This window comes from Haematobia irritans, chromosome 1 (genome assembly GCF_050003625.1).
Source record: "Haematobia irritans isolate KBUSLIRL chromosome 1, ASM5000362v1, whole genome shotgun sequence".
Lineage (NCBI taxonomy): Eukaryota > Metazoa > Arthropoda > Insecta > Diptera > Muscidae > Haematobia > Haematobia irritans.
In genome coordinates, this window is record NC_134397.1 from 187,956,590 (window position 1) to 187,980,323 (window position 23,734).

General features: G+C 31.6%; 1 protein-coding gene across 1 annotated transcript in view; it reads right to left on the bottom strand.

The window, feature by feature from the left end:
* Positions 1–707: 707 nt before the first annotated feature.
* The window catches only part of beat-VII (Immunoglobulin domain-containing protein beaten path VII), a 275,572-nt gene continuing 252,545 nt past the window's right edge, over positions 708–23,734 (bottom strand). Inside the window, exons 10-14 of the mRNA XM_075304937.1 lie at positions 7,569–7,963; positions 2,358–2,476; positions 1,795–1,848; positions 832–924; positions 708–758 (exon numbers count right to left, since the gene is read on the bottom strand). Coding sequence (XP_075161052.1) covers positions 708–758; positions 832–924; positions 1,795–1,848; positions 2,358–2,476; positions 7,569–7,963 — 712 coding nt within the window. The remainder of the gene's footprint in view (positions 759–831; positions 925–1,794; positions 1,849–2,357; positions 2,477–7,568; positions 7,964–23,734) is intronic.

Consider the following 23,734-nt stretch of genomic DNA (forward strand, 5'->3'; position numbering starts at 1 on the left):
TGACCAAATGTTAGAATATTACAGAATTGAAACGAAAACGAAGAAGTGGACTGTCAAAGTATTTTTTCACTTTCTCGATCTGGCTATATATAATTGTTTGATGGAATATAGAATGGATGCAGAACTTTCAAAACTGCCTAAAGCAAAAACGAAATCCCTTCTAGCTTTTAAAATGGAGCTTGGTACTGTTTTAGCTGCTTCATTTAAATCTCCTGAATTTGAAGAAAAAAATCAGCTGACAGAAGAATTTTACGGTACTAAATATCGGCCTCATGATGCCCCTGATGACATAAGGTTTGACCGATTTGATCACTGGCCCGAATTTTCTGATGGTCCACCAAGGACTTGCCGTAATAATTGTGGAAGCCGATCACGAGGAAGATGTAAGAAGTGTCAAGTAGCCCTTTGTTTAGCAAAAAACAAGAACTGTTTTGAAAACTGCCATTCTAAATAGAAACTAGTAAACATTTGTTTTCTTCCAGAAATGAAGTGCTTTTATGTTTGTTTCATATTATTAGTTCCTTTCAAGATTAATAAAGAAAATTTATTATAAATTTAATATTTTTTGTGTTATTAATTAGCATGTCCTGGATCGCAATAACAAGTAATTATGACCTAGAACGCACAATTGTGCGATGTCCTTTTAACAAAAAACAACCCTTGGGAATTGTTGTATAGGCTTATATTATTCATTTATTCACAAAATTCTATTCAAAACCACAACTGAAAGTGATTTTTATGTTGTACAATGCATAGGTCTGAAAGGGATAAATTTAAATTTATTTTTTGCATTGACGAATGGCTTAATCTGAGAAAAAATTAACAGCAAACTTGGCGTTTCACGCTATCATGAAAACTTATGTTCGACCCGGTTTCAACAGTATGAAAACGAGTTGAATTCAAACGGTTTTCAAGCCTGTTTTTCTATAATAAAAAAAAAATTATGAGAAAAGATTAAGAGTATTAATATTAAAAATTGTTAAACTATTATAATTGAAAAACTAATTTAAAATCGAATTTAAGAATTCCGTGAGAGTTTACAACATTTACTACTCCTTTACGTTTTATACAGGGATATGACATTTTCGACGTTAATATCTTTTTGACTGTCGATTACCTAAAAAATGTTCATTTGGACCATCTCTGATGGTACCCCAAGATTAAGTTAAATGACTCAAATTGGACAGCAATTCTACATGAAATTTTAAGGTAAGCGTTTTTAATAACTTCAAATAAATTTAATAAATAAACAAGAAATTCCGACTCGTACTCGCCTAGTTAAAATTTATTATTTAGATACAAAATAAAATAGATCATCTCAACTGTTGTAACATTTTCTTGAAGAAATAAACTCAATTTTTCTTACATTAACATTTTTCTTTGAAAACGTCATTAAATAAAATAATTTTTCATTGAATTGACCTTAGTGCAGTGCTGCTGCCAATATAATTTTTATAAAAAAAAAAATATAATTCTAGGTACATTTTCTTTTCAGGCATGAATCGAACCCAAGGTTACATTAACAATAATTTATCTAAATCCTAAGCTACTGCACAATTTTTTCCCTAAATACAGAATATGGACTACCAAAGAAATATTGAGTACAAAAAGAAAATATTTTAAAGCAATTAATTTTAAAGAAAATTGATTTTCCATAATAGCTCAATGTAACCTTGTGCCATTTTTATGCCCTTGCATTAAATACAGAGCAGAGGAGATACTCCATATGATCTCCATACATCAATCTTTTCATTAATCCTTACTTACATGATAATTAATTTCATACATACATACATATTCGATATTTTGTATAACGTCATTCTTCACTTTCGAAATGGCACTTAATGCCTACGTACAAAAAAGCAACAAAAAATATTTTTGTATCCATTACCTAGGCCTTGAATGAATATAACTTCATACATGTTTGAGTTGCTATGCATCTGCCAAGAATTATTTCTGTGTTTTTTTATCTTCATCATTTTCAATATTATTCCTATAATTCTGTATATATCATTTTGTGTTCGGTGGTCATGTATATGTATATCGGAGATGTGTGGGAGAGCGATGGAGGGAAGAGAGAGAGAGAGATTACAGAGCCCACCGTATGCAAGCTGTTTGACTGTTCATTCTGTTCCTTTTATGGTTGTGGTGTGTCCGTGTGTAGTTTGGTTCCGGTTGGGTCCATTTATCTTTTCGTACATTTACATACAAATTTAATTATGTGGATTTAATATTCCTTGGGATATCGTTTTGTACAATGATTGATCAATCACTTTTCTTTAATGCCTTTCCACTGTCCGTCGCCAGAGCATGAAAATGATGACTATGGAAAGGTGAATCCAACCGCTTTGATGCACTCTGTAACTGCCATGCGATGACATCGCCGATGATGGTGATGCTCCATTGCCCAGAGCAGCCATGCCAATATTTTGTGTTGTTGTCGAGAATGTGGTTGTCTCCAAGCGTTGGACTTCAACTGAAAATATTACGTACAATTAAATAGAAATTTATTTCAACTCGTTTTGTTTGTTATTTGTTTTTTATAAATTGGTTCTCATTAAAATATATTTTCAGATATTTTTAAAATAAACAAATTCTGAAAGACTCTGTTTGGTAACATCTCGCCTTAATTAGCTAATCACTAGTGTGATTAGGCTGTAATACGATTTCTGACTACATAATGTGTACATATTCTTGATAAGTGAGATATTCTAAGATGATAGAACGATGTCCGTCTTTATGTCGTTTTTTTTTTATCACACTTCAGCCTTCTACAAGGGAACTGTTGAATGGAATAGTGATGCAAGCTTGCACAGGTTCGTCTTTCTCTGTAAAAGGGTCAGGATCCAAAAATTTCATCAAATAAAAAACCTTATATTATAAATTACAAATTTAACTACGGAACCCGTACCATTTAAGAGTATGTTATGTTCCGTCGAATTCCTTAGAAATTCTAATATAAAAAGAAAATAACGCAAATTACTGTCTGCTATCAATGATAGGGAATATTTGCCGAACTTTTGGCCGCAAAAAATAATATACAATTAGAATCAGTTTACATTTGTTCAAATTGGCTACCTTTGACACGATTTAAGGCCCTCGAACTATCGAGATATCCATTACATGTTGGCTGTGTTGTAATTTGGTTCACTCCCGGTGTAGCGCTGAGGATCAAATGTCCAACGATTTGTGATCATGGTTGCCATACCAAAATATCTAGAAAATTTTACCAAAGAACTATCAAACACAAAAAAAAAACAAGTAAGGAAAGTCTAAAGTCGGGCGGGGCCGACTATATTATACCCTGCACCACTTTGTAGATCTAAATTTTCGATACCATATCACATCCGTCAAGTGTGTTGGTATATAAAGGTTTGTCCCAAATACATTCATTTAAATATCACTCGATTTGGACAGAATTTGATAGACTTTTTACAAAATCTATAGACTCAAAATTTAAGTCGGCGAAAAAAATATGGAAAACATTTGAATCTGAAGCAATTTTAAGGAAACTTCGCAAAAGTTTTTTTATGATTTATCGCTCGGTGTATATATATATATATATATATATATATATATATATATATATATATATATATATATATATATATATATATATATATATATATATATATATATATATATATATATATATATATATATATATATATATATATTATATATATATATATATATATATTATATATATATATATATATATATATATATATATATATATATTATATATATATATATATATATATATATATATATATATATATAGGGTTCTATTCTGACCCAAATTAGGAATATTTGCCAAATTTGAAGGCGATTGGACTCAAATTGCGACTAGACTTTGATCACAAAATGTGTTCACAGACAGACGGACGGACGGACGGACGGACAGACGGACATGGTTATATCGACTCAGGGACCCACCCTGAGCATTATTGCCAAAGACACTATGTGTCTATATCGTCTCCTTCTGGGTGTTACAAACATATGCACTAACTTATAATACCCTGTTCCACAGTGTGGCGCAGGGTATAAAAATTTGGCAAAATTTTATTTGTACAGAAAATTTCATCAAAATTTTATTTTTATGGAAAATGTTGTCAAAATTTTATTTCTAGAGATATTGTTATTTCTATAGAAAATTTTGTCAGCATTTTATATCTATATAAAATTTCGCCAGAATTTTATATCTCTAGAAAATTTTGCCAAGATTTTATTTCTATAGAAAATTTTGTCAAAATTTTATTTCTTTAAAAATTTTGTAGAAAATTTTTTAAAAATTATATTTCTATAGGAAATTTTGTCAAAATTATATTTCTATAGGAAATTTTGTCAAAATTTTATTTCTATAGAAAATTTTGTCAAAATTTTATTTCTTTAGAAAATTTTGTCAACATTTTATTTCTATAGAAAATTTCGCCAGAATTTTATATCTATAGAAAATTTTGCCAAAATTTTATTTCTATAGAAAATTTTGCCAAAATTTTATTTCTATAGAAAATTTTTTCAAAATTTTACTTCTATAGAGAAATTTGTCAAAATTTTATTTTATAGAAAATTTTGTCAAAATTTTATTTCTATAGAAAATTTTGTAAAAATTTTATTTCTATAGAAAATTTTGTCAAAATTTTATTTCTATAGAAGTTTTTTCAAAATTTCGTCAAAATTTCAATTTTGTAGAAAATTTTGTGAAATTAGATATTTTGTAAAAATTATATTTCTATAGAAAATTTTGTCAAAATTTTATTTCTTTAGAAAATCTTGTGAAAATTTTATTTCTATAAAAAAATTTTGTCAAAATTTTATTCCTATAGAAAATCTTGTGAAAATTTTATTTCTATAGGAAATTTTGTCACAATTTTATGTATATAGAAAATTTCGCCAGAATTTTATATCTATAGAAAATTTTTCCAAAATTTTATTTCTATAGAAGTTTTTTCAAAATTTCAATTTTGTAGAAAATTTGTAAAATTAGATATTTTGTAAAAATTATATTTCTATAGAAAATTTTATCAAAATTTGATTTCTATAGAAAATCTTGTGAACATTTTATTTCTATAAAAAATTTTGCCAAAATTTAATTCCTATAGAAAATTGTGTGAAAATTTAATTCGATAGGAAATTTTGTCAAAATTTTGTTTCTATAGACAATTTTTTCAAAATTTTACTTCTATAAAAATTTTTTTTCAAAATTTTATTTCTATAGAAAATTTCGCCAGTATTTTATATCTATAGAAAATTTTGCGAAAATTTTAGTTCTATAGAAAATTTTTTCAAAATTTTACTTCTATAGAGAAATTTGTCAAAATTTTATTTCTATAGAAAATTTTGTCAAAATTTTATTTCTATAGAATTTTTTAAAAATTTCGTCAAAATTTCAAATTTTGTAAAATGAGATATTTTGTAAAAATTATATTTCTATAGAAAATTTTGTCAAAAGTTTATTTCTATAGAAAATCGTGTGAAAATTTAATTCTATAGGAAATTTTGTCAAAATTTTGTTTCTATAGACAATTTTGCCAAAATTGTATTTCTATAGAAAAGTTTGTCAACATTTGATATCTATAGAAAAGTTTGTCAATATTTCATTTCTATAGAAATTTTTGTCAAAATTTTATTTCTATAGAAATTTTGTCATGACTTCGTTTCTATAGAAAATTTTGTTCAAATTTAATTTCTATACAATGTTTTGTAAAAATTTTATTGCTATAGAACATTTTTTTAAAATTTCAATTTTTTACAATTTTTTTTCAAAATTTCAAAGTTTGTAGAAAATTTTGTAAAAATTATATTTCTATAGAAAATTTTGTTAAAATTTTATTTCTATAGAAAATCTTGTGAAAATTTTATTTCTATAGGAAATTTTGTCAAAATTTTATTTATATAAAAAATTTTGCCAACATTTTATTTCTATAGAAAAGTTTGTCAAAATTTTATTTCTATAGAAAAGTTTGTCAAAACTTCATTTCTATAGAGAATTTTGTCAAAATTTCATTTCTATAGAACGTTTTGTAAAAATCTTATTTCCACAGAATTTTTTGTCAAAATTGTATTTCTATAGAAAATATTTTCAGAATTTCTATCGAAAATTTTGTCAAAATTTTATTTCTATCGAAAATTTTATCAATTTTTTATTTCTAAACCTTTTTGTTGGAGAGGAACATTTTGCAAAATCTACTAAAACATCAAGAAATCTGCCAATCTACCAAACAGAAAAAAATCTGCCATTTTCGTAGAATTTTAGCAACTGCGGCAACCGTGATTGTGATCCGGAGATTTTGGTGATCATTTTATGGTAGAAATGCCCAGACGTAAAAGTCCAACGAATTGTCATCCGGAGATTTTGGTGGCCACCTTTCTGTAGAAATACGCCATTATCACAGTCTGCCCTTGAATTCCAGTGGCCAATCGGTGGTGTACATTTTCGGCTGAGCTCTTTGGCATGTAAACCCGACCATTTTATTTATTCACAAACTGCTCAATTTGGAATGGCTCTTCATTGGAGAAATACGAAATCGGTAAATGACCACTTTGGTGTAAGTGAAGCAACTCTTGGCTCCTTTTAGTTCAATTTGTTTCCAACTTCATTGACCCTAGACCTAGACCATGAGAGACGATAAACAACATATGATAGATTTTTTAAGACCCCACCTGGATAGAACCCATAATCCTTTATATGTAAAGTCGACCATGACTCCATGTTGCCTGTCCTTGCCGGCCGTGTGATCAATATACATCTGATGGAAGAATTGACGAACGACAAACCCCAACGCAGAATTTTTGATGAGTGGGCTTGGATATTTGGCCGTAGAGCCACTTTTTTATCGAAAATTTGTAATCAGCGACGAATTTCATTTTCGCTCAATAGATACGTAATGGTGACATTTCTGAGTATTTGAAAGCTTCTATAAATGGTTTCACTGCAATGTGGAACGCCGTTCGGACTCGGCTATAAAAAGGAGGTTCCTTGTCATAGAGCTTAACATGTTCACAGAAGTTCACCACTGTGGTATCACAATGGACTGAATAGTCTATGTGAGCCTGATACACCGGGCTGCCACTAACCTAACCTAACCTAGCCCGCTAGGTTTTGGCCGGTCATGCTGCTCCTAATGGCTTACGTTTCATTTTACTATGTTTTTATTGTACCACTTCGAAGTCTTTATTACACTCTCCTCGGTTTTGAGAATAATTTATATTAGACATTACGATCAATGTGGGTTTGAGTTTTTTTCCCATTTTTATTTAACTACATATTAAACATAGCTTATTTCAATATAATCCTTATTCCTAAAAATGTTTAGATTTCTTCTAGGATTATAGCATTTTAGTTAAATTGTTAAATAATTTGGCAGTTCAGACCAGTCTATTTTTCTTTAATGTTCTATTGCGATATCGCTACTCTAGTTTTCGGCAATCACATGTGAGGTTGGTGTCGAAATGAGATATTTATGTAAATTAGCCTTAATTTATTACCCCCTCGAAATCACACTCCTCAATATGACCCATTCAAAACGAGAAGGTTAAAAAAAGAAACACAAAGAATACCTTACCTTTTATTGTGTATGTTTTGAAATCGGCAAAATCTTCTCCAGGTCCCACTGCCGATGGTATTGTAGCCATACAGGTAAGTTCCATTTTACCATTGGGACCAACATGCTGCTCCGTCAACTCGATATTAAGCTGGCTCACCGAAAACATACCCTTCTCTTGTTGGGCTTCTGTGACGGCAGCTGCAGCAGCGGCAACACCACTACCACCGCCAGGATGTAATAGCGGTCGACCTCCATAACTGGCCGCAAATGCATTCATAGGTCCAGCGTTAGGTGGAATACCCAATTCATTATTGATATTGGCCGGTTGAGGTCCAAAGCCACCACTGTTCAATGTGCTGCGTATAATACCGAGAGCATTTTCATTGATGTGACGGCGATATTTACGAGATCCTCTGTAAAATACAAAAATATGGGGGAAAAATGAGGGATGATGAGAAACAATTGAGTTATCTGAAAATAACCATCATATAATAGAAGTGTATACGGCCGCAAGTTCGGTCACGCCGAATCTTATATGCTCAACACCATGGGCCAAATAAAATAGTTTCCTTTGAAATCCCTCGTTGTGCTGAATTTCATGTGAATTTGATGAAACTATAACATCAAGAAGGTCGGTTTAAATGGTACGGTTCCTGAAGATAAATGTAAAGTTCCTGCATTTATTTTTTGAGTTTTAAAGCTGTCTTAATCGTCTCGGTTAAGCGATTTCAAATCTAAAATCCTCCTCAATTGCTACTTAAGAGGGGGAGGGGTTCTATACCAAAATGTAGACGTAGATCAAAATTGCTGCCTCTAGAAAACCAAGAAGCCAAAGCGATATATATGGGGGCTATCCAAAACATGGACAGATATAAACAAAATATAAAAAAAGTTTTGTGAACCTAAACTACCTGTACAGGGGGTGGCCGAAACCACCAGTCAGACAGCTGACAGGGTTATTCCAGTGACAGTTCATTGTGTTGTTTACAAGCTTGTGAAACCATCTTGATCAATTGCAGTTAGAATAAAAGTTATTCGTGATGTAATTCTAGCGTGAATTGCCTGGCTTTTATCCGATTTCCTTAAAAATTCCAAAGAAGATTGAAAGTAGCGTCTAGACAAAGATACGCTATTTTATTTTCGATATTTAGGTGGGGAGGGGGCCCTCCTTTTCGACCAACTTGTTTACAATGGGACCTTCTGTAACTACATACAGTTAAACAATTAAGCTTTTCCAGTATACTTGGAATTCACAAAGGACGTGGGGGGTGGTTATGAAATTCATATAGAGTAACGGATTTTGTGACATTTGGTCGGGAAGAGGGGACTTCCCTGGACCTGCTTTTGAAAAGTGTTCTTATATTTTCTTGAATTTTCAGGGAAAGTTGAGCGTGACGTCAACACAAACATACGCTACATAATTTTTCGAATTTGACGACCTCTAAAACTGAAAAAAAAGAAACTAAATTTCTCAACTGTACTTCAAATTTACAAAGACTGTAAAGTGAGTTTATGAAATCAATATGGTGTACCTGATTTTTGGATATTTAGACGGTGAAGGGACCTTCTCCTTGCCCACACTTTGAACCTTGAAGGAAAATTTCCAGAGTTTTTTAGAATTTTCAGGGATTGTTTGATCGGGAAAAGTAACGCCCCTTTTTAAAAATAGAGCAAAATAAAGCCTCCTCCAATTTTCTTGAGAAGGAGAAGGTGATTAAATTAATACAGGATACTTGATTTTTATACCCTGCGCCACACTGTGGAACAGGGTAGTATAAGATAGTGCATATGTTTGCAACACCCAGAAAGAGACGATATAGACACATGGTATCTTTGGCAAAAATGCTCAGGGTGGGCTCCTGAGTCGATATAGCCATGTCCGTCTGTCCGTGAACACATTTTTGTAATAAAAGTCTAGGTCGCAGTTTTAGTCCAATCGACTTCAAAATTGGCACAAGTATGTGTTTTGGCTCGTGGACTTATATGACCTCAGAAGCCAAAGTTTTACCCTAATTTGCTTAAAATTTTGCACAAGAAGAACAATTAGTCAAGTGTGGCAAATTTTATTGAAATCGGTTCAGATTTAGATATAGCTCCCATATATATCTTTCGCCCGATATGGACAAATACGGTCCCAGAAGCCAGAGTTTTACCCCAATTAGGTTGAAATTTTGCACTAGGAGTACAGTTAGTAGTGTAGTCAAGTGGACCAAATTTTATTGAAATCGGTGCAGATTTAGATATAGCTCCCATATATATCGTTCGCCCGATTTACACTCATATGACCACAGTGGCCAATCTTTTACTCCGATTTATTTAAATTTTTGCACAGGGAGTAGAATTAGCATTGTAGCTATGCGTGCCAACTTTGGTTGAAATCGGTTCAGATTTAGATATAGGTCCCATATATAGCTTTCGCCCGATTTACACTCATTTGACCACAGAGGCCAACTTTTTGCTCCGATTTAGTTGAAATTTTGCACAGCGAGTAGAATTAGCATTGTAGCTATGCGTGCTAAATTTGGTTGATATCGGTTAAGATTTAGATATATCTCCCGGTTCAGATTTAGATATATCTTCCATATATATGTTTTTCTGATTTCGACAAAAATGGTCAAAATACCAACAAACCAACTACTGAAGCCAGGAAAAGATTCGAGTAAAGGTGAATCGTACAGACCGATATCCCTTCTCTCGCCAGTAGCCAAGACACTTGAGGCACTACTCCTCCCCAGCCTTGTGGTGCATTTTCCAGCTGCCCACCATCAACATGGATTCCGTAAGGTACACAGTACGACGACAGCCTTACATGGCATTTCGACACATATCAATAGGGGACTTAATCAGCCCAAGCCGTGTCATAGGATGGTCCTCGTGACGCTTGACCTATCGAAAGCGTTCGATACGGTCAACCATGCCACATTATTCGAGGACATCGAGAACACGTCCCTACCGGCAGGAACGAAGCGTTGGGTTCTGAAGTCAAAACCCCGTAGAGTTAAACAGTGAGTTCCCCAGGGCGGGGTGATATCTCCGGCACTGTTTATCCCCTACCTGTCCTCGATTCCACCCCCTCCTGACGGCGTCGAGATTGTGTCTTATGCGTACGATTGCACAATCATGGCATCCGGGCCCATTGTTGATGACATTTGCGATCGATTAAATGTCTACCTCGCTGATCTTACCAGTTATTTCACTGCAAGAAATTTGAGGATATCTCCCACCAAATCCTCAGCCACACTATTCCCCAGCTAAAAAAATTGGAAGTTCTTCCAAAGGCACAACTTTAAAAGCACTTCCAGAAGATGCACTCCCAATGGTGTTCTTTATTTTAACTACCCAGGAAGTTTTTTTTAATTCAATTTTTTATAACTTGTTTTTTTTTCATACTTTTAATGGGTAATTTTAACTTTTTTTGTTTCAAATATGTTAAAAACAATGTAAGAATTCATAAAATGGTACAAATTATTTAAATTTTATCGAAAAAAAAATCCAATCTGAAAAAAGTGTGCATTTTTGAAAATATTTAAAGTCATACGTTTCCGAGAAGCGTTAGAATCCATTAAACATTATAAAAATTTATAAAAATTATTTATTTGACAAAATATTACAGAATTTTTTAATTTACATTCAAAACATTGAATTCGGATCACACCTAATGAAGTGATGCAAATTCAGTGCAACGGCTGTTGAAATGGAGGACTTCTGTCCTATGACAAGCCCATGTTAAATTAATCGCTTCTGCGTCAATTTTGCACCACTTCTGGATCCAAAAAGAACATTTTCATTACTTTTTTGGCGACACTTTTTTTGCTGGGTCACTACATGGACGGCGGAAGTATGCATGCAGTTGAATGTCAGAGTCGATGGCGAAACAATTCCGACAACAAATTACCCCAAGATTCTCGGGGTCACATTCGACAGCCTTTATAAGTCGTCCGCCCATGCCACTGCAATTTGTGATAAGCTCCGCGGTAGAAAAAGTGTCCTCAAGTCGCTTGCCGGCAGCACTAACTACATATAAGGCAATTGGCCGGTCAGTGGTAAACTATGCAGTGTGGACACCTCAAACGAGCGATACGCAGTGGAATAATATACAGACCTGTCAGAACGCTGCCCTTAGAACCGCAATAGGATGTCTCCGCAGTACACCCCTGGATCACCTTTATACGGAGACCAAGATCATCCCAGTGCGTCGACACAACTACATGTTGTTAAAGCAGTACCTCTTGGGTTGCCATCGAAGTTGTCATCCGAATCACCATCTTGTGGATAGACAACCTCCATCAAGGAATGTAAGGGTTGATCTTCACCTTCTAGAGCCTGAGATCCAGCGTTACAAAAGAGAGCCTCTAAATAGATCAGGCAGCATACCAGGCAGGTCTGAACAGTATTCATGAGGATGCTGCAGCTGAAGCGGTGAGAAGCTACAAGGTTAATCCTGTTCTCGGAGTCCGACCGCCGCCCATAGCACCGGAGGAGAGAAACCTCCCACGGCAGACAAGGGTAGTTTTGGCCCAACTAAGATCAGGCAAGTGCAGTCGCCTCAATTCATACTTATCAGTGATTGATAGCAGCGTACCTGACGTGTGTCCCATCTGTAATAAAGGGCCACATGACACTCGTCACCTTTTTGCTTGCCCAGCTAAGCCTACCCGTCTCACTACCAGATCACTCTGGGCACACCCCATCCTTATCGCAGAGTTTCTTGATCTGGCTACCAGCTGAACTACACAAGCATTGAACAAGATGAATGAAACTACATAAAAAACTGTTACAACAACAACAAATACCAACATTTTCCTTGTAAAATCTCCACTGCTTAGTCGAAAATTTGTAAAAATGATTCTAATTTTCCTACTTTTGCGAATTTTTATTAAAATTGCTTCAGATTTGCATGTTTCCCATACTTTTTTACTAACATTGTATTCCACCCTAGTGCAATAGCCGACTTAAATTTTGAGTCAATAGATTTTGTAGAAGTCTTCATTGCTTCAGATTTGCATGTTTCCCATATTTTTTACTTACATTGTATTCCACCCTAGTGCAATAGCCGACTTAAATTTTGAGTCTATAGATTTTGTAGAAGTGTATCAAATTCTGTCCAGATCGAGTGATATTAAAGTGGTGCAGGGTATAATATAGTCGGCCCCGCCCGACTTTAGACTTTCCTTACTTGTTTTGGCTACGTTTTTGTTTTTGTGATGTAGAAAAAAGTTTTTTGTATAAATGCTAACTCATCAAATAAAAATAATATAATTTCCATTGTATCAAACTTAGACTGTAACTAACCAACGTCAAAGTATATTTATTTATATTTATATTTTATGAAATAAATATTAATACATATGTTTCTGCCACAGAAACACCCTTTAAATCCCCATTAAATACAGAACCAATAAACATTAGAATAAGTAGAAGAAATAACCATTATTTTGGGCAATTGAAACAATTACAATTAAAACAATTTCCATTAAAAATCTGTTTATTAGTATTTCTCTTCTATCTGAGGATTGTTGTTTTAAATACAATGATATTATTTGTTCAGATTTTGGTGATGGTGGTGGTTTTTTTTTTTTATATTTTTGCTTTATAAATAGCCATGAACCCTTTTTACGAAGTCACTGAAACCATTAAATCGCACCACAAACGAATTGGCCATTATTCGCACCTACAACTGTTGCGCTAGCAGATGCTCTCAATTGCTTTAACGTCACCTGTAATGGTAACGTTAAGTGCAAGTGCTCAAAATAAATAAATAAAGCTCGAAATCGTAAATATTTGCATTTTATGATTGATGGGCGGAAGGAAATGATGCCAGAACATTTAAAAAAAATGTGTTTGTGCACATATCCTGGCACACGTAGCACAAGCTGTATAATCATGATACGGCCTTATAGACGAACTTTATTATATACGTGGCTTATTGTGTGCTGATGTGATACTGTGGCTATAAAAATATGTATTCAACCACCTTAGGTGCAGAAGTGAGTGTGATATACAGAGAGTGTCAAAATAAACTGTAAAAAATTTGTTTTAATTAAGAGTTTTGCAATGTTGAGTTTTGAATTATTTCAATTTTTAATTTAAGTAAAGGTTTAAATACTCTATAGCTAAACCAAATAATGTTTAATAAAATCGTAGATATAAAGGCTGAAAAAATGTGTTGAAACAAATTCGTATGTACTGTTTATTTTGACGCTCACTGTATATAAACAACTAAAACTGTGTATATGTTTTCAGCTCAGATAAGAAACGGATCCAGTGATTTGCTTTAAGTTTACAGGGAAAATTGTGCGTGAGTTAAAGTGAATGCTCAAGTCATTGGCATCTGGTCGGCATGTTGTGAGTTCAAATTCCGCAGTAAAGCAAACCGGTTGAATGATCACATTAAGATCATTCCAGATAGTAATCGCTTAAAACAAATAAGATTTTTGAGGTGCGATTAAACTGGCTAGATTTACACATTCATACTCAAAAAAAAAAAAAAAAAAAACAACAAATAAGGTAAGTCTAAAGCCGGGCGGGCCCTGCACCACTTTGTAGATCTAAATTTTCGATACCATATCACATCCGTCAAATGTGTTGGGTGCTATATATAAAGGTTTGTCCCAAATACATACATTTAAATATCACTCGATTTGGGCAGAATTTGATAGACTTTTACAAAATCTATAGACTCAAAAATTAAGTTGGCTAATGCACTAGGGTGGAATAAAATTTTAGTAAAACCAGTAAGAAAAGTCTAAAGTCGGGCGGGGCCGACTATATTATACCCTGCACCACTTTGTAGATCTAAATTTTCGATACCATATCACATCCGTCAAATGTGTTGGGGCTATATATAAAGGTTTGTCCCAAATACATACATTTAAATATCACTCGATCTGGACAGAATTTGATAGGCATCTACAAAATCTGTAGACTCAAAATTTAAGTCGGCTAATGCACTAGGGTGGAACACAATGTTTTATGCAATTTTAAGAAAACTGCGCAAAAGTTTATTTATGATTTATCGCTCGATATATATGCATTAGAAGTTAAGGAAAAATAGAGTAATTTTTACAACTTTTCGACTAAACAGTGGCGATTTTACATGGAAAATGTTGGTATTTTGACCATTTTTGTCGAAATCAGAAAAACATATATATGGGAGCTATATCTAAATCTGAACCGATTTCAACCAAATTTGGCACGCATAGCAACAATGCTAATTCAACCCCTTGTGCAAAATTTCAACTAAATCGGAGTTAAAAATTGGCCTCTATGGTCATATGAGTGTAAATCGGGCGAAAGCTATATATGGGAGCTATATCTAAATCTGAACCGATTTCAACCAAATTTGGCATGCATAGCTACAATGCTAATTCTACTCCCTGTGCAAAATTTCAACTAAATCGGAGCAAAAAATTGGCCTCTGTGGTCATATGAGTGTAAATCGGGCGAAAGCTATATATGGGAGCTATATCTAAATCTGAACCGATTTCAACCAAATTTGGCACGCATAGCAACAATGCTAATTCTACTCCCTGTCAAAATTTCAACTAAATCGGAGCAAAAAATTGGCCTCTGTGGTCATATGAGTGTAAATCGGGCGAAAGCTATATATGGGAGCTATATCTAAATCTGAACCGATTTCAACCAAATTTGACACGCATAGCTACAATGCTAATTCTACTCCCTGTGCAAAATTTCAACTAAATCGGAGCAAAAAATTGGCCTCTGTGGGCAAATGAGTGTAAATCGGGTGAAAGCTATATATGGGAGCTATATCTAAATCTGAACCGATTTGGCTGATATTTTGCAAGTTTTTCGAGACTCATAAAATATTCGGATGTACGGAATTTGAGGAAGATCGGTTGATATACACGCCAATTATGACCAGATCGGTGAAAAATATATATGGCAGCTATATCTAAATCTGAACCGATTTTTTCCAAAATCAATAGGGATCGTCTTTGAGCCGAAACAGGACCCTATACCAAATTTTAGGACAATCGGACTAAAACTGCGAGCTGTACTTTGCACACAAAAATACATCAACAGACAGACAGACGGACAGACAGACAGACAGACAGACAGACATCGCTAAATCGACTCAGAATTTAATTCTAAGACGATCGGTATACTAAACGATGGGTCTCAGACTTTTCCTTCTTGGCGTTACATACAAATGCACAAACTTATTATACCCTGTACCACAGTAGTGGTGAAGGGTATAAAAATATGGGAAACATTTAAATCTGAAGCAATTTTAGGGAAACTTCGCAAAAGTTTATTTATGATTTATCGCTCGATATATATGTATTAGAAGTTTAGGAAAATTAGAGCAATTTTTACAATTTCGACTAAGCAGTGGCGATTTAACAAGGAAAATGTTGGTATTTTGACCATTTTTGTTGAAATCAGAAAAACATATATATGGGAGCTATATCTAAATATGAACCGATTTCAATCAAATTTGGCACACATGACTATATTACTAATTGTACTCCTAGTGCAAAATTTCAACCAAAATTGGGCCAAAACTCTGGCTTCTGGGGCCATATAAGTCCATATCGGGCGAAAAATATATATGGGAGCTATATCTAAATCTGAACCGATTTCAATAAAATTTGCCACACTTGACTAATTGTTCTTCTTGTGCAAAATTTTAAGCAAATTAGGGTAAAACTTTGGCTTCTGAGGTCATAGAAGTCCACGAGCCAAAACACATACTTGTGCCAATTTTGAAGTCGATTGGACTAAAACTGCGACCTAGACTTTTATTACAAAAATGTGTTCACGGACAGACGGACAGTGCTATATCGACTCAGGAGCCCACCCTGAGCATTTTTGCCAAAGACGCCATGTGTCTATCTCGTCTCCTTCTGGGTGTTGCAAACATATGCACTAACTTATAATACCCTATTCCACAGTGTGGCGCAGGGTATAAAAAGCCGACCTTCGAAGTCTACTCGACTATTTCAAAATTTGGATAAGTTGACTTGTGACATTTCAATGGATTATTAATTTGGAAAACAAGTTTTTAAATTTTTTTGTTTTAATTAAATTTAGGACAAACTTTCCGTTTTTCCCAAAATGCTAGAGCTTGACTTTGATGGGGTATGAATCATTTGAGGCATAGTCAACATTTGCGTGAAATAACTTTAAACATTAAATTATATGGACCGTTCTATCGATTCGCACAAAAGATTTCATGCATTTTTTAAGGAATCACGAAACGAGTAAGGTGCCGGTAGTAGAGGTGTGCACGTGAGTAATATTGTACTAATGCTCACGCACATTCACGCCGGAAAAATTTTACTCACGCACGATATTGTTTGGTAGGACTCACGCACACACACGAAAAGAAAATTTGTACTCAAGCACACTCACGCACGAAATGTCGTGACTCACGAAAAATGTAGTGACTCACGAAAAATGTAGTGGCTCACGAAAAATTTCGTGACTCACGAATAATTGTATGACTAATTTACCTTATGGACATGTTTGAAAACATGAGCATGATTAAAATCGAGAGCGTTATTAAACTCTTAACATCTCAGGTGTCACAAAAATTGTAAATGAATTCATTTCGTAAGCGTTTTTTTTTGTCTGCGGGCGGGATTTTTTTCGTAGGCGTATTTTTTCGAAATTCGTTACCCACGCACACTCATGAAGAATTTATTTTCGTGACTCACGATCACGCACGACTTTTGGTTTGTTAATCACGCTCACGCACACTCACGTCGTAGCTATCAGCGTGACTCACGCGTAAGTCACGACATTTTTCGTGATTCACGACAATTTCGTGTCACCTTCACACCTCTAGCCGGAAGCTGTGAACTTCGATGGCTGTACTCCAATTGTTTCCTTTAAATTTGGCGTCAAAGTAAATCTGTTAGCGAAGGTTCATTTTTTGTCCGTGTTACTATTTCCTACAAAACGAAGATATCAAGCTGCACGGCTATTTCCACGATGATCTCAACATGGGGCTCATACCAGAGTTGGTAGAATTTTAAGTATAATTAATCCGTCTCAACTAAGATGTCCTTCACAAATTTTCCATATTTTGATAAAATTTTCTATAGAAATAAAATTTTGATAAACATTTTTATAGAAATAAAATTTTGACAAAATTTTCAATAGAAATAAAATTTTGACAAAATTCTCTATAGATTTAACATGTTGACAAAATTTTCTATAGAAATAAAATTTTGGAAAAATTTTCTACAGAAATAAAAACAAAATTTATAGAAAACAAATATAGCAAAATATTTTTATAGAAAAAAAAATTACAAAATTCGCTACAGATTTAAAATGTTGACAAAATTTTCTATAGAAATAAAATGTTGACAAAATTGTCTATAGAAATAAAAACAATTTTCCATATTTTTTTATAGAAAACAAATATAGATAGCAAAATTTTTCTATAGAAAAAAAATTTGACAAAATTCTCTAGAGATTTAAAATGTTGACAAAATTTTCTATAGAAATAAAATTTTGACAAAATTTTCTACAGAAATAAAAACAATTTCCTATATTTTGTATTGAAATAAAAATATAGAAACATTTTTCTATAGAAATAAAATATTGACAAAATTTTCTATTGAAATAAAATTTTGACAAAATTTTCAATAGACATTAAATTTTGATCAAATTTTCTGTAGAAATAAAATTTTGACAAAATTTTCTATGGTAATAAAATTCTGACAAAGTTTTCTGTAGAAATAAAATTTTGACAAAATTTTCTATAAAAATAAAATAAATTTTCTATATTTTTTATATTTAGAAATAAAAACATAGAAAAAATTTTCTATAGAAATAAAATTTTGACAAAAATTGCTATAGAAATCAAATTTCGACAAAATGTTCAATAGAAATAAAATTTTGACAAAATTCTCTATAGATTAAAAATGTTGACAAAATTTTCTATAGAAATAAAAATTTTAAAAAATTTTCTACAAAAATAAAAACAATTTTCTATATTTTTGAAATAAAATTTTGACAAAATTTTCTACAGAAATAAAAACAATTTTCTATATTTTTATAGAAATCAAAATATAGAAACATTTTTCTATAGAAATAAAATATTAACAAAATTTTATATAGAAATAAAATGTTGACAAAATTTTCAATAGACATAACATTTTGATCAAATTTTCTATAGAAATAAAATGTTAACAAAATTAACAAAATTTTTTATTGAAATAAAATTTTGACAAAATTTTCTATAGTAATAAAATTTTGACAAAGTTTTCTGTAGAAATAAAATTTTGACAAAATTTTCTATAAAAATAAAATAAATTTTCTATATTTTTTATAGAAATAAAAATATAGGAAAAATTTTCTATAGAAACAAAATTTTGACAAAATTCTCTATAGATTTAAAACGTTGGCGAAATTTTCTATAGAAATTAAATTTTGACAAAATTTTTTATAGAAATAAAATTTTGACAAAATTTTCTATAAAACTATAAAAACGACTATTTCAAAATTTGGATAAGTTGACTTGTGACATTTCAATGGATTATTAATTTGGAAAACAAGTTTTTAAATTTTTTTGTTTTAATTAAATTTAGAACAAACTTTCCGTTTTTCCCAAAATGCTAGAGCTTGACTTTGATGGGGTATGAATCATTTGAGGCATAGTCAACATTTGCATGAAATAACTTTAAACATTAAATTATGTTATATGGACCGTTCTATCGATTCATGCAAAAGATTTCATGCATTTTTTAAGGAATCACGAAACGAGTAAGGTGCCGGTAGTAGAGGTGTGCACGTGAGTAATATTGTACTAATGCTCACGCACATTCACGCCGGAAAAATCTTACTCACGCACGATATTGTTTGGTAGGACTCACGCACACACACGAAAAGAAAATTTGTACTCAAGCACACTCACGCACGAAGTGTCGTGACTCACGAAAAATGTAGTGACTCACGAAAAATTTCGTGACTCACGAATAATTGTATGACTAATTTATCTTATGGACATGTTTGAAAACATGAGCATGATTAAAATCGAGAGCGTTATTAAACTCTTAACATCTCAGGTGTCACAAAAATTGTAAATGAATTCATTTCGTAAGCGTTTTTTTTTGTCTGCGGGCGGGATTTTTTTCGTAGGCGTATTTTTTCGAAATTCGTTACCCACGCACACTCATGAAGAATTTATTTTCGTGACTCACGATCACGCACGACTTTTGGTTTGTTAATCACGCTCACGCACACTCACGTCGTAGCTATCAGCGTGACTCATGCGTAAGTCACGACATTTTTCGTGATTCACGACAATTTCGTGTCACCTTCACACCTCTAGCCGGAAGCTGTGAACGTCGATGGCTGTACTCCAATTGTTTCCTTTAAATTTGGCGTCAAAGTAAATCTGTTAGCGAAGGTTCATTTTTTGTCCGTGTTACTATTTCCTACAAAACGAAGATATCAAGCTGCACGGCTATTTCCACGATGATCTCAACATGGGGCTCATACCAGAGTTGGTAGAATTTTAAGTATAATTAATCCGTCTCAACTAAGATGTCCTTCACAAATTTTCCATATTTTGATAAAATTTTCTATAGAAATAAAATTTTGATAAACATTTTTATAGAAATAAAATTTTGACAAAATTTTCAATAGAAATAAAATTTTGACAAAATTCTCTATAGATTTAACATGTTGACAAAATTTTCTATAGAAATAAAATTTTGGAAAAATTTTCTACAGAAATAAAAACAAAATTTATAGAAAACAAATATAGCAAAATATTTTTATAGAAAAAAAAAATTACAAAATTCGCTACAGATTTAAAATGTTGACAAAATTTTCTATAGAAATAAAATGTTGACAAAACTGTCTATAGAAATAAAAACAATTTTCCATATTTTTTTATAGAAAACAAATATAGATAGCAAAATTTTTCTATAGAAAAAAAAATTTTACAAAATTCTCTAGAGATTTAAAATGTTGACAAAATTTTCTATAGAAATAAAATTTTGACAAAATTTTCTACAGAAATAAAAACAATTTCCTATATTTTGTATAGAAATAAAAATATAGAAACATTTTTCTATAGAAATAAAATATTGACAAAATTTTCTATAGAAATAAAATTTTGACAAAATTTTCAATAGACATTAAATTTTGATCAAATTTTCTATAGAAATAAAATTTTGACAAAATTTTCTATAGTAATAAAATTTTGACAAAGTTTTCTGTAGAAATAAAATTTTGACAAAATTTTCTATAAAAATAAAATAAATTTTCTATATTTTTTATATTTAGAAATAAAAATTTAGAAAAAATTTTCTATAGAAATAAAATTTTGACAAAAATTGCTATAGAAATCAAATTTCGACAAAATGTTCAATAGAAATAAAATTTTGACAAAATTCTCTATAGATTTAAAATGTTGACAAAATTTTCTATAGAAATAAAAATTTGAAAAAATTTTCTACAAAAATAAAAACAAATTTTCTATATTTTTTATAGAAAACAAATATAGCAAAATTTTTCTATAGAAAAAAATTTTGACGAAATTCTCTACAGATTTAAATTTTCTATTGAAATAAAATTTTGACAAAATTTTCTACAGAAATAAAAACAATTTTCTATATTTTTATAGAAATAAAAATATAAAAACATTTTTCTATAGAAATAAAATATTAACAAAATTTTCTATAGAAATAAAATTTTGACAAAATTTTCAATAGACATAAAATTTTGATCAAATTTTCTATAGAAATAAAATGTTGGCAAAAATTTTTTATTGAAATAAAATTTTGACTAAATTTTCTATAGTAATAAAATTTTGACAAAGTTTTCTGTAGAAATAAAATTTTGACAAAATTTTCTATAAAAATAAAATAAATTTTCTATATTTTTTATAGAAATAAAAATATAGGAAAAATTTTCTATAGAAACAAAATTTTGACAAAATTCTCTATAGATTTAAAACTTTGGCGAAATTTTCTATAGAAATAAAATTTTGACAAAATTTTTTATAGAAATAAAATTTTGACAAAATTTTCTATAAAAAAAAATTGAAAGAAAAAAATTCTACAGAAATAAAATTTTGACAAAATTTTCTATAGAAATAAAATTTTGATAATTTTTTCTATAGAAATAACATTTTGACAAAATTTTTTATAGAAATAAAATTTTGACACAATTTTCTATAGAAATAAAATTTTGATAAAATTTTTTATAGAAATAACATTTTGACAAAATTTTCTATGGAAATAAAATTTTGACAACATTGGTACCATGGTGCGTATGATGCATGCATATAATTTTATTTTTATTTTTTATATATCATACGCACCAATGGCCAACGAAGAAATGTATTCTAATTGTGATATGGTATCCTCACCAATTAACAAAAAAAGTTAAGGAACTAGAAATCAGCCATTAGGACCCCAACGATTTAAGACCGGCTCAATGGACTTTCGAAGCAAATTGCAACAAATGGTACGAGACTCGGTAAAGATTATTAAAAACAATCCATATTGTCCAAGTGTTTATTCCAGCTTGCAATTATGGACTCTATGCGGAACTCATGTTCTATAAATTGACAACTTTGAATGATCCTTTGATAGATAATGTGAGCTTAGTTCCTTTTGTTGTTTTCGGACATTTTTGTTGTAGGTATTTAAGTTATTTCACGTATCAAATTTATTATTTATTTTGATTTTTTCAATTAAAAGTTGGATTACAAACAAACATCAGTTTAAACGCAAATAATTAAAATCAATTTTTGTACAACAGCTGATTGTTTTCCCTCCCGATGATCCTGGGGCCACTGATCTCAGCGGGGTAGCCATTTTTATAGTTTTGGACGTTTTTACTGTCCTTGTGTAGATATCTAAATTTTTTTCTCGCATTAAATTTAATATTTTTCTGTATTTTAGTCTTAGAATTGCGTTAGAAATAAAAATATTTTAAACCGAAAAAAAAAATTAATTTTTTGCACATCAGCTGATCGTCGTCTTCGCCGTCGCCTCTCTACAGCAATACCAAATTAGTGGCGAGGCGACAAAAAAGCGATAGAAGTCTAAAATCCAGGGCGAAAGCGAAGGCGACAATAGGAATAAGGGTGATTATTAGCCTACTTTGCCAAATATTATATATTTTGCCTAATGGTAAACCCTACACCTTCTTGCAGATAATCTTCCACCAGTTATCCATAAAATCCGTAAAAATCGAGCACAAGTTCGAAAATGTATGCCTACGCACTGTATAACCCGAAGTAATCATTTATCCTAAGTAAAGTTCTGGGCAACTGTGACCACTGATCAGCTATCCAATTGAGCCTGTCTTCAATGCAAATGTAAATATAGTTTCGAATCTGCTTAGAAGTTCATTTGTCCGACACTGTTATTGTCCAATTAGGTAGATGAGAGTCATCGTGGTGCAATGCCCCTCTTGCATACAAAGGTTCATTTTATTTTCGACAAAACACCAAAAACTTTTTCAAATCAAGTCAAATCAAATCATTATCTCCTCTCAGTGATATTTTTGAGTGTTTCAAAGCTTCTCTAAATGATTTCACCACCATTCGTACTCGGCTATAAAACGGAGGTCCATTTTTATTGAGATAAACAGCGTCCAGTGTTGCTAGAGAAATTCACCAATGTGGTATAAGAAAGGACTGAATAGTCTAATTGCCAAAATACCTGACCTACATATTATTGTAGTATTGAACAAAACATTATTTCAAAAATCGAATTGTATGAGATAAATGGGTAACTAACAATTGAACTTATTTACCAAAATTTCAGATCTAAAACACTGTTCATGTCCATCATACAAACAGTACATAAAAAAGTGCCTGACAAAAATAGCCAATGCAATCGATATGTGTGTGTGTGAAAGTCACAGAACTCCTATAAAAACGAGCTACCAGTTCAGATATAAAATGCAATTGGCTTTAGTTGAAAGGCACCGGCAAGAATGAATTCTGAATAGCACGTTGTGGCTATAAAATAAATTCCCTTATTGCGAAATGAATAAAAAATCTTCTTTTCCTGAAAGATCACTCGCTGTAAATTGATGAGAGATTACTCGTCTCGTTTTATGGGTTGGAAAATGCGTGCAACATAAGTGAGACAATATTGACATTTTGGAGTGGTTATCACACATTTCACGGACATTATATTTGAAAAATAAAGTAGTGTGAAGACAAAAGCTTCGATAGTGCT